Below are 20,474 nucleotides of genomic sequence, written 5' to 3'. Positions count from 1 at the left end.
AGAAAGCCTAAATCATATGAACAGTTTGACCCCGTGCTGCGTGCGCACCCGATAGTCATTCAATGTTTACAAACCTTGAAGGGGTCTATAGGACTAGTCTAGTCCCTGTCCGGGAAACCGCCCCATAATCTTTTTATAAAAGGCATATTTTTGCCTTTCTGTACCATTTTGAATTATTCCCTGACATCCACTTTAAATGTTAGCCAAGGTTTTCAGCACGATTCTCCACTGTGTCTCTAACGGAGAAAAATCAGTGGATTGGATAAGCTATTTTTCTTCAGTAAATTAAACACTTAAAAATATGTAAATGACCTCCAGGATGAATGCCAGAGTTTAATTGACACAAGAGAAAACCGTAAACCTCATTCACTCCCCATTTCTTTTCTATTGGCTGAAATCAGTCCTGCTTACGGTTTTGTCCCATACTGAGACTCATCTACATGACAGACAGTTACACACAGGGGAATAAATGGAAAAACAAGCCACTCTTTAAAATCATAACCAGAAAGAAATACATAAACAATATTCGCTCTCTCACACACACACAGTTATCTTTGACAGATGCATTTTCTATTGCTTTCATCTTCACTTTTCATTTTTTCACCTAGTTATTCCCCTCGTCCCCCAATCTTATCCGTCAGTAGAGACTTGAGATATCTTGCTTCTTTGATATCAAATAACTCTCTCTCTCAACTTCATGGCTCTTGCACGTCCCACTTTGATATGTAATTTATGGAAACAGAATAATATATTCCATTTTACTCTATTCAGAAGAGCAAAACAGTAATTTAGTACAAGCCACACATAGCACTCAGAAGCTACAAGTGTGTTGTGTGTGTGTGTGTGTGTGTGTGTGTGTGTGTGTGTGTGTGTGTGTGTGTGTGTGCGCGTGCGTGTGTGTGTGTGTGTGTGTGTGTGTGTGTGAGATGAAAAGAGCTAAAGCTCTGAAAACACAGAGAAAAGGTTTATCTGCTGATGCAAGGGAAAGTTTAATGGGATGTGTTGCTAAGATACTGTAAAATCACAATTGGATCCTCCAACCAAACAAATGATTAATTTCTCAAATTTTAAATTAATTAATCGCATCCCATCTTAACACTCAAGGACAACAGCCAGAGATTTTTGGAGCTAGACTATTTGCTAGTGTTATCATTCAATAAAAGTCATTAATTTTTAAATTAAATAACATATTTATGCACCACTCGGCACACGCAAACATGCATATCACAAAATAGCGGTACTTGCTTCTTTTCTAAAACACACTAATATGCAGCAGTCGTTTTATTAGCAACACATTTCTAATAAAAGGTGAAAGGCACTTTTGCTGTCTCAAGACCTACAATCTTCTGTGGCTTTGATTCAACAAGGTGCTAAAAAATTCTCTAGAGATGCTGATCCATGTTGCCATGACAACATTATAGCGTTGCTGCATCTGCACATTCATGGTGTAAATCTGCGGTTGTACCACATCGTATGTGTGTTTGTGTTTGGGTAGTATAAGAGAGTAAAGCAGGTGAGATGGCATTAAAGGTTTGGATATTTCAATTCCTTGGGCTTTTGGGGATTCATGAATAATTTGTTTAGGACAATTTCACCGAAGCAGATAAAGGGAAGATTTTGAAGGTAAGTAAATATTAGGGATGTGACTAGATTTTGTGTGACGAGATCACGCAAGATTAAATGTGTCTCGCGAGATTAATTATGTCACGAGACTTCTCGTGGAGGCGAAATGCTGGCCGTTTCTCAAATAAAAGACTGCATCCTTTGGAGGTCATATATGTAGACTACATTTACGTCATAAAGACTGTTTTATCCGAGAATATTAACAATTATAAAGTTTACTAATTATTTAGTTAAATCGCAAATCGTTGTAATATGCCCATGACTTGCAAATGTAATGCTCAGTTAATTATCTGAAATAAACCTTGATGACGTATACAGCCTGCAAATGCGACCTCCGGAGGATGCAGCTTTCTGTTTGAACCTTTTACAGTGCATGCATTCATTATAGTCTTTTACTGCGTGTGCTTTTTTGTTTGGGTTTCCAATTTTGTTTGTTTGGGAACTCGTATGAAGTCTGAGAAGCGTTGTGTTTGGGACAGTAATTGTTAGGGACAGTCCTTGATTAGTTAAAACATTTAAAAATAATGTGATTTCAGTTTCTTATTCATTTATTTTATCATTGAGGATTTCTTAAAAAGTGTAAAAATATTGTCTCGTCTCGTTCTCGTGAACCCAATCTCGTGTCTCGTCTCGTGGATTGAGGTTTAAAAATCATTCAATCCCTCTGAGTCATTACTGAGTTAAAAACTGACTCACTCACATTCATTTCATTTTTTCATGTTTATTCGTATCAGCCTGCTAAAAAGTCTGTTACCTCCTAGATTTTTCTTGTAAGAGCCAGCGGCCATCTACTAATTTTATTAGTCTGGAGCCATAGAGACCTAAGCAAAGAAAAGCCTAGGGAGAGCAGATGATCCTTGTTCTTCTCTTGTGTGTATTTGTGCTGAAAAGTAAACACATGACATCAGACTCCGTGAGCTCTCAAGCTGAGGTCAGAGCTACACATAGAGAGTCAGACATGATGTCTCGTATATTGGCTCATTCTGCTCAAATTCACCACTCCAGCATACACACCCAACACTGGACATCTCCACCCTGTCAAATGAAGGTATAACTTACAGTAAATTTGTAAGTCATACTTACGCAAGTATATAGTTAGACTCGACTGCAAGTTTGATTAAAGAACGAATAAGGCAAAAAAATTGTTTTCACTGGCATCCATGTGGGCATAACAAAACATATTTACATGCATATCTAACAAATGTAACTGCTTATTAGGCAGATGACATGTTAGTCCTCCTGAAATACCATTTTGATAAACCAATCAAATTACATTACATTATGCATTTGTCAGACAATGCTTTCCAAAGCGACTTGCAGTGCATTAAGAATAAATATATTTTTCATAATTTGTGCATTCCCATATTTGTGGTTTAGTGGTTTAAGGTTCAATAATCGTGTCATTTTTGCTCATACCTACAGCACAGCTTGTGATAAACAAGTGATTTATCCCTGTGACATTTCCAGGAAGCATAACAGTTTAATGAATTAAAACACAATCAACATAACCCTTATGCAGCCCTTATGTGTGAACATTACATGTGCTTTAAAGACAAACCTCTAATTTACTAGACCTAGAGACCCCTGGTAACATTACTGTCATGGTAAAATAGTTTCCATGGTCGCACCCTGAGAAAGAGGACGTCCAGAGACTTATTAAAACCGTAAATATTGAAGGCAGGGCTTTTTGATGGTGTCTGTCTACTGCGGAGGAAAATCTCCACACATTATTTAATGCAGTGGGAAATAAGAGTGAAATGTTTGAAACGATATCCTACCGAACAAAAGAACTGTCACTAATCAAACACATACACACAAAAAGAAGTCATTTTCTCCGTTTTCTCTAGGATGAGTCTGACCCGCACTACACACATATTCTCTATTTTGCTCTGGTAAACATTACACTGCAAAGTATAACAGATACACTGCGGGTGTGCACATGAAGACCTCAACCTGTCTTCAGTCAACACTTTAGTCTAATATGTTTGTCTGAAAACAAGATGAGTTCATCATTATTCAAGAATTTTGTGAAGGTGAAAGCGCTGTGAAAATGTGTGTAAACTTGGGTCATGACTGTGACTTTATAATTGACATGCTCTTATCTTTTAATTGAAATTGCTGAATCTATTGGTTTGCTTCAAACACACCCGAAGAAAAAATGGCAGTAATTAATCTGAGAGGTAGAAAATAAACACATTTCACGGATCAATGTTTACATTTCAGTCCCTGCCGCACGCATTTCACAGCAAGGGAACGTGCAGGAACACACATATCGAGACAGGGCAGTCTGTCATTCTGAAGGCAAAGTCAAACAGTCATAGACCAACTACAGCTCAACCGAATATAAACATTTTTTCTAAGTTTTCGTTTAGCCTATTAGGAGGACTGTCAATCAATTAAAAAATGTAATCGAATGAATTACATGATATGTTGATGGAATAATCAAATGAAGCACAAATATTTACATACCAGTATTTGCCAAGAAAACTCTTATTGTGGAAGACAAGCCAAGCAATTAAAAATCAAATTACAAATATTAAGGGCATACAAAAAAGTCAATAATATATTGCTGGGCTATGCAGGGTTTCCAGTAGAAAATTTGTTAGTTAAGGTGGTAGGGTTGGGCGGGCAGGCGTGACCAGGGGCGTGGCAATCAAAGGGGCAGGGGGTACGCGTCATGATGTATATTTAATTTTGAAGAAACTATGACAGAAAATGAACACAAACTAGATTATTAATGAATTAAAGGAACAGTATGTAAGAAATTTATATAAATTAATCATAAAATGGCCTTGATATGTCACTACACATTAAGAAATCATTTTCGTTTCTAATACTTATATGACTGACAACAGTTGTCTGGCCAGATTATTATCATTTAAAAAGTGGAGTTTCAGCCCTCAACTGATGTTTATGTTGTCATGTTGTGTATTGGCCACCAGTTGTGTGATTGCAGTACCAGTTTTAGCCACAAGTTTTGTGATTGCAGTACCAGTTTTGGCCACAATCCTACATATTGTTCCTTTAAATGTTTTTAACAGATACCTCTAACGAAAAGTGAAATTAAAGGGTTAATAAACACAAACTGAAGCAGATTTGTAGAACGTCTGGCAAACGATGATAGATACCGCGAAAATTGTAAAAACTATTAATAACACTATCTTAAAGGAGTGTAACTACTGTAGTATGTAAATAATGTACATAAATAATGTGAGCAAGAGCGCTCAACAATTATAACGAATCAACAGGCACGTACAACCTAGCTAGCAGGTTGCTCAAACAACAAAAATCACCAGCTAACTTACTTTAAATTCGCAAGAACTATAGACTAATACAATAACAGGCTTAAATAAAGCCAAAACACAAGGCCACTTACAGTTCTCACAGACACGTGTTTTATCAACTGGCTATCCGCCAGACAGTTGATGGACCATTTCAGCCGTGTGGCGCACGTGCATGCTCGCGATGTGAAGCGCATCCACGTTATTCTCTGAGATGTTTTATCAACTGGCTACTAGTTATCCTCCAGACAGCGACGGACCACGCCTTTCTCTCATTTGGCCGTGTGGCACGCATGTTCGTTTGCGGTGTGAAGCTATTCTCCGAGATGTTTTATCGACTGGCTACTAGTTATCCTACAGACAGTGAAGGACCACGTCTCATTTGGCCGTGTAGCGCGCATGCCCTGCTTGCGGAGTGAAGCGCGTCCGCGCTATTCCCCGAGATGCACTTGACGGCCTTTTGTGCAGCAATTTTTTTTTTGGACTACCTAGTTAAGGCGGTAGGGTTTCCCAGCTTAGGCGGGCCGCCCGAACTGCAAAGTGCTGCGGGAACCCCGCTATGTGCACATTTACATTTAAATTTAGGCATTTAGCAGAAGGTTTTGTCCAAAGGAACTTACAAAGATTAGGAAAAAATAAAAGCGATGTGTCATAGGGAGGCAATAGTACAAAAGGTGCTTATAACATTATTTCTAAACAATACCTGTTTGAGAGAAAAGATAGAGTTAGTTTAGGTCTTGAAGATACAACGTCCCCCTGTGACAGACTCTTCACAGTTTTGTTTAGAGAGAACTAGGATAAGTCACTGCCCGGCACACTGAATCCCTTACAAGAACCAGAGTCCCGCGGCTCCTGCCACTGACCAGTGGGCTTAACATTACAAATCGATACCCACAGAGAATCACCAAAAACCGGTTGAGTAATGGACTAAATGGAGACAAGAGACGAGACTGCGCCAGCCATCTCCCTGATGCCTGTCTGGGCTTCTCATACTATTCCCTTACTCGACGCCCTCCTCCTCAGAAACCTCAGGAGGGGGCCGAGCAAGTGTTAACATTATGCAATACTTAGCTTTAATCTTTACTCTGTTTTTGGGAATTAATTGCCCATTTGGGGTTAAATAGTCTTGTTTTAGAGTTATGGCCTCGTTTAGTGGTATTTTTAATATTTTTACTGAAAAGGTAGAAGAAAAAGAAATGTGGTCAATATATATGTCAAGTATTTTTAGGAAGAAATGGGTTTTTAATAGTTTTTGAATGTTACAAGTGATGTGGCATGTCAGGTGGTTGTCTGTAGCATTGTTTTTTTAGCAAGAGCTGTGGTTTAAAGATGCTGCGTGAAGTTAAAACAGGTCAAACACACTCACCCCTCAAGCCGGACGTCTGGTAGGGATCTGTTGAGTGCGATCATCTCGCTGGCCATCAGGTTAAACTGGTTTATCTTAAACATTTCCTTCATTTTCTCCTGATGGTCTTTAGGGATAACCACTGGTTTTCCCATCTCCCCCGGGCCGTCATGAGTCCTTTGAACCACAGCTGAAACAACACACACAAACACGTTAAAGACTTTCCCTGACTTATGGGCACTCGTGTGTGTTTGTTGCTTAATGACCACTCTCAGGTCTCTCAACCATGTGACTTTTATCTTACAAAGGACAAGCTCTCTTTAATTTACCCCTGCACACACATACATGGATAAGAAAAATATTGTGGTGTACTATTTCTATGTCACTATAATGAACTCTTCTGTACAAAAGGTCAGAGGCCCTTCCATCTACTTCAAGAAATAGTTAATTCAAGTAACAACCAATAGTTGAATTCTCTCAGACTTTCCTTTTCCTCAGGCCATCTCAGACATAATTTCTTCAGTTGAACACAAAAAAATATTGGATCTCGGTTTCTTGCATGTCTTGGTAGTTGTCATGTGCAAGTTTCGTCCCGAGACTCGCAAGAACCAATAAGATTCGACGTTATCGACGTGTCACCATATTTGAAATGATTATGCATCTGTATGTTTCCATGGACACATGACATATCAATTACTAAATAAGCTCAAAATATTAATAATTTCTTATCACAATGTAATGTGAGTTTTTTAGTCTAGTGGTGAGATTGCGAATTGCAACCAACCTCAATTTCAATACGCAAAAGAAGCTACGGTAGCAGACACAAGACAAACATGTCGTCTGAGACAACGTAGGGATGAAACACGCTCTGTTTATCGGTTTAGGGCTACTGTAGAAACATAATAGCGACATGTAAGTCTACACCACTGATAATATAGTTATTTATATTACGGGTCCGTTAAATGCTTAAATCTGATTGGCTGATGAACTTCCTGAGGTGTGCAATTATTTTCTGGGAAATGAACGGCGAACGTAATTACAGGTAGCTCTCTTGACCACATTACAGTTCCATATCACTTTGCAGAGTTAACTGTAATAAAGGACGAACAAAAACAACATGACAGGCGATTTTCCGAGGCAATAACACAGCACTGTTTAGAGACACACAGAGGTAGCCTCGTTCACATAATCTGTCTCGCTCGCCCTCTTGCTTGCTCACTCGCCCTGCCTCGCTCTCATTTTCCTTCTTTTTTGGAGGCTCAAGCCTCCATTGCCAGCTTTAAAGAGACAGTAAGTAGGGTTTTAAGTGTTTTATTAACCAAAATCAATGTCTTTATTCATAAATACTGTATGTCCTCGTTGGTGTCAAATGACCTCTGCCAGTGATCTGACTTTTCTTTGAAAGAATGTTAGAATTTCTTCTTTTTACTTAAATTGAACGGGTAAGTCCAAGGAGGCATCCATGTCGTTCTGCCGTATTGATAAAAATTTATAAGAGCGTAGAGGGAGAAAAGCACTAGCCTACCAACGCGTTTCCACAACACGTTTTCGTTCAGAACACGTAAACCAGCTGAAACGGACAAGGAGATCAGTGAGTACATAACGGCTACTGTAGTTGCAACACGCATTTGGAAAAGTGAGGCGCTAGAGAGCACTGTTCGTTTGAATGCAAAATACAACTTCACCACTAGATGGGGGGTAAATGCTACTTATTGTCCCTTTAAAATTACGTTTTGGAACAAGTAAAAGAGACGTTGGATGAGACAGGGAAGAAAAAGTCCTACTCACAATAGCGATTTAAGTACAAAAACCGGACGTCGTGGCCGCATCACCACCTCGGGTGTGCATTATTTTTCTAATAATTAAACAGCCCGTCATCAATTATTCCTTATATATATTATATTGCATTTCTGTCAAGAAATCCTTCTAAAGCTAGATCACACATTCCACCTTTAAAGGGGGGGTTTAATGGTATTTCAAGCATTCTGACTTATTAACAAAGTTATAGAGTTGTTTCCTCATGCTAAACGTAGGCAAAGTGTCAAAACCGCAGTTGGGCCAGGGTTCGTACAAGTTTCGGCTAGTTTTTTTCGATTACAGTTCTAACTGACGTTTCAGGGGTTTTCGATACGTATCACTTCTTTATATGGGCTTCCGCCGGAAAACTTCCCCCGGAAAACCCCGCCCAGCCGTCAGTCAGCGGGAGACGCAAGAGCTTGCTAACAGCTTATCACGCCACTCAGCTTTGTTTAATTACAAAAGTCAACAATGGCACAAGAAGAAGTGTGTTTTTGGATGTAAGGAGAAGACATCCAGCCTTATGGAAACAATGGATATAGTTTATTATCCGGATTAGCAGCGGAGTTTTGCGTGTGTGTTTGATGCTGTGGATTTTCAGAACCGGGTCATGACGAGTTACACGTGATAAGTAAGACTTCTGTCTTATGTTGGAAATAGGCGCGTGTATATTATATAAATGACACGAACATGTAGTGAATCATAAGTTAAAAAAAGTGTTGTATAGTGTTGCATGACTCGTACTCGCTCCTCCTGCGGTAATAACTCCTCCTTCTTCATTTTTTCGTACGTTATCGGAAAGATTCGGTAAAGCTAATCTTTCTTTTATAAATCTGATTAAACTAAAGACTCTTCAGAGATATAAAGGATGTCATACTACTCTATAGGTACTCCAGATTAACATCAGAAATGCAGAAACAGCGTGTGTTACGTGAGCTTTAATATAAAAAATATTTGTGTTAAAACAAAAAAATCAAAACGGAAGTCCTATACATCTGGAAATAAGGAAAGAATTATGATATTTGGATAAACTATTCCTTTAAACACACCAGATGCTCTATGAAACATTCCCAAATCATGCTGGGATAACATGAATCATCAAGTTTGGCACAAACCTGTGTAGTCCAAGCCAGCGCCATTAGATGCTGACATTAAAGCAAAAGGGGACATAACAGATACTAACATAACAGCTTGTCCACTAGTGGTCTGTGCACGATTGTTTATTGTACATCTAAATGTATGCATTGTGAGTGTGTGTGTGTGTGTGTGTGTGTGTGTGTGTGTGTTTGTAGATGTTGTATAGCTGGATAAGCACTGAGCTTTGATCATTAATAATTCAAAAAGCATGCTTTGGTGAGATTAAGGTCAGATTTGCAACAGTGAGAGATTACATCTGCTCTAAGAGGCAAACGGACTGTTTTTAATCCCTGTGTGTGTATGGGTGAGCCGTGTGTGTTCAGGGGGCAGAATGTAGCTGTTCAGAAAGCACATTACAAGGTTACACTGTCCTGTTTTTCTCCTCAGCAAAACCCAATGAGGGATTCTAAGGGGAGAAATCTTGTAATCATCGCTTGGGACATGGCAGAAAATGTACCTTAGTGATGTGATGGGCAGATTATTTTAGGGATATTTTGATCAAATCAGGGCATCCTGACCTAAACAGCCAAAGTGCTAACCTGGTAAGAGTTCATACAAGGGTCAAAGCATTGTGAAAGGAATTGCTTTTCTCATCTTTTTCTCATACTGTACAATGTTACTACCCTACAGGGGCTCAGTATGTTTACTGTCTTCACATTATATGACAAAACATCAAACCAAGTGCCACTTATATTGAAGAAATATAGCACAAACATCTTCAAACTGTTTTACTATATTTCAAACAGTTCACAAAAAACACCTAGGTTTCAAACAATGCATATATTCTCTCTCTCTCTCTCTCTCGCTCTCTCTCTCACACACACAATTTGGCCTTTTGGTTGCTAAACTTTATTGGACCGCATCCATAATTACTGATATAAACCTGTGGTTATATTGACTATGTAAATGTAAGGGTAACTGATCCCATACACTGTAAAATGTAATAGCTGAGCTTACTAAAAAGATTAAGTAAACTTAACTTATTTAATTAAGTTTGTCAACCTTACTTAGTTTAACTAAGTAATCCCAACTTTTTTCTATGCAAACTCAAGTCAACTTGATTAAACTTAACAGATTAATTTAGCTCAACTTAAAATTTCTAGTATTTTCAAAAAGGATGACTGCACAGTAGGTGGCAGTAATGCTCCCAAGGAGTAAGTGGTGGCTTAACTGAGTGGTTAACTGAAGAAGACGACAACAGCACATGGTCGGATAGGAGCATGAGGAGGTAAGTTTGTGCTTATATATCATTTTTATTTTTTAATTGCTACGTTTTTATCGCAATATTACAATCACAGTTTGTAAACAGTAATATTTTGTCGGTAATGATAAAACTGATGCATGCTATTTGATCACAATTAGCAATCCAACAACTGCTAATCATGTATATTTAAAGATAAACATTTTTCGTTCAACAGACATAAGTAACTAATATGCAGAGGTAGATTGAGTAAAAATTTAATTATATAAAAAGTTAGTTAAAGTTAAGCCTTATAGTAATAACTGCTTGAGTAAAAGTAAAAGTATGCAATGGAAATACTGCTTAAGTAGTGAGTTTATAATTCGTGTTAGTGTGGTTTATAATAATAAACTACATGAAAATGCTTAGAACTGCTTATAAAAGGTAAAATAGCACATTTAAAGTAGGTGCTTTCAAAATTGTTACTCAAGTCAATGTAATGCAGTAAGCATGTTTCTACCCACCTCTGGAGAAAAAACATTAATCATTTCATACCTTAAAATGCCAAGTTATGTTAAATAAGAGATGTGCTGTATAAAAAGTTTTAAGTTTATAGAATGAATGCTAAAAATGTTGTTTTTACAATTGCTTTTTAGTATCTATCAATCAATATACTTTGTTAATTGTATATTAATATTATTTAGCAGGAGCTTGTTTCTTTGAAGAGAGCCCATACCCTTCATGGAAAGTCAGGTAATTAACACACATTTTATTTAGGGCATGTCAAAACTTTTTAAATCTTGATATGTTGTTTCTTTTGTTATCCTTCTTTCATATAGTAACGTTACTGTGGAGTACAACCAAGTCGCAAGCAAAAACCTCAAGCAAGAATTGTTCTCATTCCTTGCTAAACATTGTTTTTGAAGATTTTGAATGAAAGAAAAGTTTAAAAGCTCTCTTGAGTATCTAATAGTAAGTATTTTTTTGTTTGTTTGTTTTAAATAGTTTAAGTCCATTTGCTAACTTTTAAGTAATCTGTTCTCACTGTTGATCCCAATGTTTTATGTATTATCACTGATGTCAGTGCTCGGTGGACGGTAGTTCTCTGTGGTCTTGCTATCCTTCTTGCGGAAGACACTACAGACTTCCTGAAAACAAACATGGTTAGTATTCTTCTCGTTTAATCAATATGAGATGTCCTAATTTTTGTGTTAGCATTTAATTAGCATTATTAAAGAAATAATGTGTAAATAGAAGATAATTAAAGGCACCAAGGCACATCCTTTTGTCCCACAATTCTATGCGTGAGCATGCTCAGGATTGGTCGAGCCTGGTTGAGTTCGATAAAATAAAATGGTGGGCAAGAAAGCAACTGAGCACACATTTAGTGTAAATAAAGTAATATTTTCACTTTTGGTTGCATTTCTAGCGATAAATTTGTATTGTAGTTTTGAACTCTTTCCCCGCCATTGAGTTATTCCGTCAATTAAGAGAATCAATAACTTCTGATAAATGCTGTGAATAAATTTAAACATAATTTATTTGCCAGGTAAAGGTTTTATGCCAATTACATAACCAATTCAAATTCATTATAAAGAAAGCAAAACATCAAATATTCAAAGATCAGTCTGAGATGTATACCTGACAGTAGCGAAATACATCAACATGACACTATGGGTTTTGGTTTATCGCATTATGAGTGAACAAAGCTTAATACAGGTGTTAACAGTGTGTAAACCGTTTTGAGCTGTCCACTTTCGACTACATTCAGACACAGACAGCAGGTTGTTATCATGAAATAAGCCCCTTCAGTTTGATACAAGACCCTCTGCTTGATACAGAGTCCTGATCACACTGTGGGGGATTATTTCTGCAAAAACAACCTGCTGCCTATAGAATATACCTTACCTATAGAAGAGTTTTCTAACAAGATATTTTTAATTAAATATGTTCCAAGGATGTTTTTGCACCACCAGGAAAGAAGTTTCTGCTGAAAGGTCCAAATTATTATTGCCAATTCCAACTGAAGCAGTGTCACTTCAAAAACTAGTAACATCACCTTGAACAGTTTACATTTTTAAATGACACATCCACTTTGCATTTGTATTATGAGAATGTATATTAATATTGCGTTTCTATCTTATTAGGACTGTGATGGTGACCCACCTCAACTATCAATAGGAATTCTCAGTCTGGTGCCGGAGGACAGACATTTCTCCACATGGTTTACAGCAATTATTTGGTAGGGTGTCACAGCCATGGATGGACTTGAGAAAGTATCACATGCCATGTGTTTAGTTTTTGGACTGATCATTGTTTTAAAATGGAGTACCTCTTCACAGCTTATTTTGAGTTGATTCACAGGGTTTTTCTTTCCCTGGGGCACAAATCACTAAAGTCAAAACTGCCATCACTACAAAACATACTAATGTGAAGTAGTGTGTTTTGTGTGAAACAAGTCCGTGTTACTGTAGATCTGTTGCATTTTGGGGTTTTTATTTTTCGTCAACCTGGATACAAGTTCCAGAAAAACTCAACTTAAATTGCTGCAAAACTTTGATGTTTTAGTTAAGCTGTATTTTGCGTGTTTCTGATGGCAGAAACAAGATTGTTACTGTAGGTCTGTTGATGCAATTTGTGATTTTTTATCAGTCACATGACAACCTGGATACAAAACCAAAACTGCAGTCACTAAAAAAAAAACTAGTTTTGAATTTGTTTGTCAAGGTGTGTTCATTGTGTTTGTAATAACAGAAACAAGACTGTCTTAAGTCTATTGTTGCATTTTGGGTATCCAGATTGATGGGTGACTGAACACAAACCCCTTTCTTGTGTGTGTGTGTGTGTGTGTGTGTGTGTGTGTGTGTGTGTGTGTGTGTGTGTGTGTGTGTGTGTGTGTGTGTGTGTGTGTGCGTGTGTGTGCGTGTGCGACAAAAATGTTTTACTTTGTACACTGTTAACATGTTTAAAATAAATGTTTTAACCTATTTTTGTTGCTTTTTGGCTTTACTCATTTTTGTTAGTTCAGCTTACTTACAAATGTAAGGCAATCAGTTTCCTTATATTTACAAGTAAAGTGAACAATAAAAAGAAGTTGTCTCAACTAATGATTTTAAGTAAAGAGTACTTAACTTTACTTGATTAATAAGTTTAGTCTACTTGTACTGTTAAGTTTTGACAACTTAAAATCAATACTCTACCTTACTTGATGAATAAGTTTAGGCTACAAATAATATAAAGTTTTGCCAACTTAAAAGCAATACACTAACTTACTTACAATTATGAGGCAATCAGTTTCCTCACTTTTTTAAGTAAACTCAACTTATTACATTTTACAGTGTACATGCACTTAAAGTAACCTTTTAGCCATTTTTTTAGTTACTCCAGCCAAATATCAACATTACCCCATGATTTACTTACCTTCAAGCAATCTGAGTTAAATATGTCTGTCATCTTTCAGACGGGAACATTTGGAGTAATTTTAGTAAATGTCCTTGCTCTTCCAAGCTTTACAATGGTAAAAAACTGGGATAAGGGGCAGCAAAAAAGTGCATTCATTCTTCACAGAGGTAATTCACACAGCTCCAATGGTTTAATAAAGGTCTTCTGCGGGTAATCAATGCAATTTTGTAAAAAAAATATCCATATTTCAAACTTTATAAGCTATAATATCTAGCTTCCGGAAACGGCACCATCTTGGACTCAGACAATTCACAAAAAGCTAGTCATTATAGGTCATAAAGTATAAAATATGGATTTTTTTACAATTTCACTTATGGCGCTTTTCCATTGCATAGTACCCCACGGTTTGGTTTAGTTTGGGTCGGGTCAGCTTACTTTTGGGAGCTTTTCCATTGGGATCACTTCGTAGTACCCAATACTTTTTTTCGTACCACCTCGGTTGGGGTTCCAAGCGACCCGAGCTGATACCAAACGTGACGCGTAAACACTGTAGTTCACTGATTGGTCTGAGAGAATCGTCATCGGCGCCGTCATCCTATTATGTAAAATATTAGCTTTAGCTTAAGTTTACTGCTAGCTTGCGCTGTCTCGAGCAAACATGTTGTCATCTGTGCTCTGTTTTAAGTTTCCAAACACCCTTTTAGCAATGAAAAACATCCACAGGTTGTGAATCAGGAATACATAAAAGTTTTTTCCAGACTTGCAGTTTGTGGCGGAACATTCGCGACGTGCATGTCAGTATTATTTATGCTTTAATGCAACTTCATTGAGGCTCCGCGGAGCGCCGTCGACTGACGCCACGGGTGTTTGAACAGAAACTGTCATGTGAGACAGAGGTAGTTATAAACGCGATGTGCAAACATCTATTTATGGTGGCCAATTTTAATTTTGTGGCGGACTTATAAATAAGTAAATGTATGGGAATGTACAAGGACGCTCTCTCTTGTATGATGTCACAGCCGTATGCAGCGCAAATATAACGACACGCCTATAATTCCTCCCACTGCGAAGTGATACTAAACTCAATGGAAAAGCTAACCACGCCAAAGTGAGGTGAGCTGACCCGACCCAAACCAAACCAAACCGTGGGGTACTATGCAATGGAAAAGCGCCAATACATTACCCACAAAATGTCTTTACTAGCCCCTTAAAGCCGTGTGGATTATTTCTGTGAAGGATGGGTGCACTTTTTAGGGCTTCAAAGTAAGAAGATGTTCCCTGATACCCATTTTCTCCCATTATAAGCTTGGAAAAGCAAGGACATTAACTAAAATAACTCTAAATGTGTTTGTTTGAAAGATGACGGACATACACATTTCGGATTGCTTGAGGGTGAGTACATCATGGGGTAATTTTGATATTTGGCTGAAGTATCGCTTTAATACAGAGAAAAAAACTTTTTTGCAGATATTGTCTAAAGCATTTAAAGGCTTTTTCTTTCAAAATTTCTTTCATTTGCTGTTCACTCATTTCTATTAAATTGTATTTCTATATTCTCTTTCCAGTTCAGTGCTGGCCCATATTTCACAATATCACATTATCATACACACATCTAGAGAAGATTATCTCTTACTGTTTGCGTAAGTGTAACACCTATGTTTGTATTTCTCACGCTATTTTCTTTGAGGGTTTGGTTTCAACTGTAGTAATTATAGTTAGCTTTAACAAAACAACTATATTTAGACTGGTAAATGTGTGTTTACATGATAAAGCTTCTGTCAACATAATGTTAAAATATCCTCGTATGTAAAAACTATATGTAATGTAAATAATGTTTATTTTAATTTTTGGGAAAAGTTTTATGAAAATCCACAACATAAATGTGAGTCCAATGAAAAATCCATGTGTGAGTGTGTGTACTCACTGTCTCTCCCCGGCAATCCTCTGTCTTTTTTGTCATCACATTTGTTGCACTCGCTGAAGTAGAGCAGGATAAACATGTCTAGCATCACCCACACTAGAGACGTGGCCAGCACCACCTTACAGTACGCAAACTTCCTCATTTTCACACCTGAAAAACACACAAACAGACACAGTGTTACACATAAACACATACAAATCTAGAAACAAACCCTTCGGGCAGACATGCATGAAATACAAGTTAAAAAGGACCTCACTTACTCTGTATTGTGTTTTTACCCATTTGTTTTACAGCTAAGCATTTATGTTAGCAATAACACAACAGAGCCTGTGGAAACATTTGCTTCAGACAGACACTTTGGGCTTATCCTGGTCCCAGACTAAAATGCATGTTTGAGCTGCCTTAATTCAAAAATATCTTGCACTGACATCTTAACATATATCAGTGTCATTGTTTGTCTTAAGATGCATATCAGTATTGTTTTTTGTAGGGTTTGTTTGTAAAAACTACTTAAAAGTCAAAATATAAACAAGTCTAAACTTTGTACAGAAAAAAAGGGTATAATTTTCAAACGATAATAACTCTACGTGGATTAAGAGATCTTAAAGAGGACATACTTTACACTTTTGTAGCATTTTATTATTTTTAAACAACCATTTTTCACTTTAACACTCAAGAACTGCATTAATCTGCTGTTAGTGAACAAATTTGGGCACTTTGTGACTCCCTTTATATTTTACAATAATGTTATAAAGATAGATATATTTATTTTTAATAAATGTAAAATTTATGCATTTATTTTGTGCTTTTTTTACCTCAATTACTCAATTTAATTTAAATGTAAAATAAGCATTTTTGTGTGTTTTTCACCCAAATTTCTCACGAAAACATGATATGAAGTTTATTTAACTAAGTAACTTCGGGAAGAGCATGGTCATGTGATCAAACCAAATCAGCACAAAGAGATGCCTATAAATAACTGTTTATCACCTATGTCCCGTGACAGTTTTTGCAGCATTCCTCCTCCACCTCACTCTCAGCTAGTTTCATCCATCCCATTTAAAGAGGGGGGAGTAATCTGGGTTTGGGATAAAATTCCGAGCTCAGAGCCCTCCCCTCGGACAGCACGCCAAAAATGCTTTATATAATTTCCTATCGATTAGGGGAGAGCAGGGGCGAAAGTACCATTTTTCAGAAAAACTTAATTTTAAAAGATAATGTTTTAGACAGATATATTTTTGCTGTGGTCAATAACTCACAAGTGTGGTCTATCAATACCAGATGGAATTTTGATCGAATGTAAAATGACCCAAGTATAATTTCACTTTGCACGTAAGTAGCGCATTATGTCAGCTGGGACGAAAGTAACACACAGGTGGGTCAAAAGTAACACAAGAGAACAAGATAGTTTTTTGTGATACACTTGTTTTTAGTAAATATACATGACTATGAGTTTGTTAATATGTAAGGGCAAACATATTTTGTTGTTTATCTGTGCAAAAAATGAATGAAATTACATTTGTATTTTTCTATTTCAGTTTCATGAAATGTTTCAAAAGCTCCCGACAGTACAAATGTGAAGTGTTGAGAATAAAAAAAGTTTCAACAGTTTGAACAATATGAACATTTAATTAAATCAGAGTAGAATGATATAAATTGTCAACATAATCCAACAGTATTAGCAGGGGAAGAAAAGTAACAAGTGTTACTTTCGTCCCAAAAGGAACTCCTCACATTTAAACACGATTTACTTTTATTTTGAAATACTCTGAGAAGGCAACCTTCAGCATGTGTTACACTCTAAAAAATTTGCTGTAATTTTGCGGCTGGTTGCCAGTAACTTACTGTAGAAGATAAAGTCAAAAAATGTTTAATGTTCATTTAACTTTGAACAAAATGTTGCCAGTAAATAACATAAATGTAAAATCTACAGTAAGTTACTGGCAGCTAGTTGCCAGTAATACCCATTAATACTGTAATTTAAATAACCTGTACACATGAAACCAAAAACACAATGCATTATTAGAAAAAAATGTACTTCTTTTTAAGAATTTACTTATCATGGCCGAAAACAGCTTTCTGGACCTACAGGCGCAAAACGGTGACGAAATAACTTAATATTTGAAAGCTCCGTCAAGGGTTGTGTGCTAAAGATGTTTTCATAGTTTGAAATGCAAATGTAGTCAGGGCTCTAAGAAAATCACTTTGTTACTTTCGTCCCAGTTCTCCCCTATATGTTAATGCGAACTCATGAACTTCATTAAAAACTTCATTCCACTAATTAAAACACAGTAAAAACCTTTAAAATAAATGACACTTTTGTTTTTCTGTTAAAGGCACTTTTAGTTCTTTAGTTTAGTTCTTTAGTTCCAGTTAAAAATTATGACTATCATTTTGCCCCAATTTGTTCCCAACATCACTTGAGGGTTAAATTGTTGCTGTTTCTTCAAGAGTTTTACATGTAAATGGCATCTTAAATTCATTTTTGGCTGAACTATTTCTTTAACAGTCTTGCTTTAATCCAGCCACCCGTTTTCATTTATGGATTTGAAATGAATCTTTTATTAGTTAACTAGAAAAGAAACCAAAAAAGTGGAGGAAAGAATGAAAGAGAAAATGAGAAACGGAAGGAAGGATGAAATGTTTCAGGGGGTGAGCAGCATGTGATGTGCTCTGATAAAGAAAAGGTCATTACAGCCCAATTACACAATAATACGGATCACACAGGGGACGTAAAACTCCATTGAATCGCTACGAAGCCCTTAAAATTCAACCACTTAGTTATGCATTCTCCTTCACTACTAATACTTTATTCAACCTAACCCTGGGGAAAACTACTTGAGTTTACCTAAATAGTACATATACTTCCAAATGTCTTCTTTGTGCTACTGTAACACCTTCCACTTTTCTTTTGCGGTAGACGTTGGCTGTGGAATCTGCCACTATTCAGACATAATAACTGATGTTTGGAGCCTGGCTTTGCTTTTTATGCAGATTTATGCGTTTTCCGACAGTTCTGTGAAAACAAGCACTTTTGGGAAACTGTTTCAAAATGCCAGTGTGGGTGGTGAGCATTTTCAAATCAAAATACTCTTTTCAAACTTATTCAGATGAATGTTGATGAAGCCTAAGAAGAATTAATTGGATGTAGGCCATTACCTGTTAGTTATGTATGTGACATAATTAAACAGAGAGTGTTGATGTACCTCAATGGGCATAATGTGGTGAAGTTTGTGTAGAAGTTAAGCTGTCCAGCGTTTGTGCTGCTGCTGACAAAAACCAAACCTGAAAGCATCTTCTTCATGTTCTCGCTAGAGAGCAGAACTGATGGCACCAGTACCAAACTTCTGTCAGATACCGGCGTCCTTTGAAGTGTGTATGTGTGTAGTGCATCTCTTTGTGCTCCACATAACGGATGAGGGAATTCTGAAGAGGATGTAATGGCAGCAAAGCCATCAAAAAACAAAAAGGAACGTCGGCCATCCTCTTTCCTTCACGGTTACCTCTTTATTTTCAGAAATGCTGTTCTGCTGATATATATAATTCACAACACTTTAAATACACACGGTTTGCAGTACCTTACATTTATCTTGTACTTTTTTACTATATAAAGTTTTTAAATTGGCTGTTTAGTTTTTTGGAAGATTACACAAAGTTTTGAATGTTACATTTTTAGTTCGTCAGGTCAGCCATTTTATGGATTCAATCCATAAAAATCCAAAAGAAAAATGAAGTCCTGTTTGTCTCTCTAAGGCAGCAGAAGATGTATGTTGTTAATAAAACCACCTCCATGTGGTTTCTTCTCATAATTTATTTGTCTCCTATCAGCCATTAGGACCGCTAATCTAAATGTTGCACTCGGCAACATTCAAACCCCCATCTTGCTCCTCTAATGTCTGTGATGTTACGACCCAGCCAACTTGGGCGTCAGCAGTAACCTTTTCAAGCAAACAAAAACGCCTTATGTCTTAAAATGCTTAGACACAAACAGTATGTCTTGTTAGAAATGAGCCAAACATCTACTGCATATGCGTAGGAGTGTCAGATTAATTACACACACTTTCTAGGTGCCAATATGCAGCAGGTGCAACCATTAAAGGAAATTTAAATGACATAAATATGAATGTCAGGCAGAGCGGAGAGCGTTACGGTGTTGGAGCGGGCGAAAGCTTGCCAAACTCCTGGCATCCGAGTCATTTGAGGGGGTCTCGGGAGCAAACCGAGAGCGTGTGTGTATGGAGCTCAAGGTTATGACTCTCACAGCGAGTTACGCCACTGTTCCGGTGGCCCTCGTCCATCATACAAGCAACACCAAAGGCCACAGCCCACGCCGGCTGGGCAAGACATTCATCACCCTGACAACACGCACACACAACAGAGTGAACACAGCCTGAGAGATGAAAACCGACACACGTCTCTAGTGCACTGGCCCCAAATTGGTAAAGTGTGACATCACAAACATGACATCAGCACTTTAGTTCAGACTGATAGAAAAGGACACATTACATAACAGTAGGAACACAATTGGATGTAGACCTTATAAACTTGTAACACTTTAAAATAAGGGTTGTATTTGTTAACAAATGTTAATGCATTAGCTAATGCGGAAATTTTTTTTTTAAACGAAGCATGAACATTCACCATCCTGTTCTCTTACTCACAGATCTGTTGTTTCCTTCATCCATATGTGCAAAACACACTTCCTTGAACAAATACCATTGTCTTAAGCCCGTAACTGTTTCTCAGGATGACGTCAATAAAATAGTACTTGCGTGGCTCATCTCTGAT

At 37.2% G+C, this 20,474-nt stretch overlaps 1 protein-coding gene and 1 long non-coding RNA gene across 5 annotated transcripts in view; one reads left to right on the top strand and one right to left on the bottom strand.

Annotated features, from left to right (window-relative positions):
• Window positions 1–20,474, bottom strand: part of galnt1 (UDP-N-acetyl-alpha-D-galactosamine:polypeptide N-acetylgalactosaminyltransferase 1) — a 111,770-nt gene that overhangs the window by 44,733 nt on the left and 46,563 nt on the right. For all 4 annotated transcript variants that reach the window (XM_073872146.1, XM_073872148.1, XM_073872145.1 and 1 more), the window contains 2 exons: window positions 15,690–15,836; window positions 6,271–6,439 (listed from right to left, as the gene is read on the bottom strand). In XM_073872146.1, coding sequence (XP_073728247.1) covers window positions 6,271–6,439; window positions 15,690–15,828 — 308 coding nt within the window. In that variant the 5' untranslated portion in view covers window positions 15,829–15,836. The remainder of the gene's footprint in view (window positions 1–6,270; window positions 6,440–15,689; window positions 15,837–20,474) is intronic.
• LOC129432231 (uncharacterized) lies at window positions 10,115–13,697 on the top strand. The gene is made up of 5 exons (XR_012371554.1): window positions 10,115–10,411; window positions 11,068–11,116; window positions 11,203–11,335; window positions 11,448–11,526; window positions 12,511–13,697. It is a non-coding gene; the product is annotated as an uncharacterized lncRNA (long non-coding RNA).

This window comes from Misgurnus anguillicaudatus, chromosome 10, assembly GCF_027580225.2.
Source record: "Misgurnus anguillicaudatus chromosome 10, ASM2758022v2, whole genome shotgun sequence".
In the NCBI taxonomy this organism is placed as follows: domain Eukaryota; kingdom Metazoa; phylum Chordata; class Actinopteri; order Cypriniformes; family Cobitidae; genus Misgurnus; species Misgurnus anguillicaudatus.
This window is presented reverse-complemented; position numbering and strand designations above follow the sequence as displayed.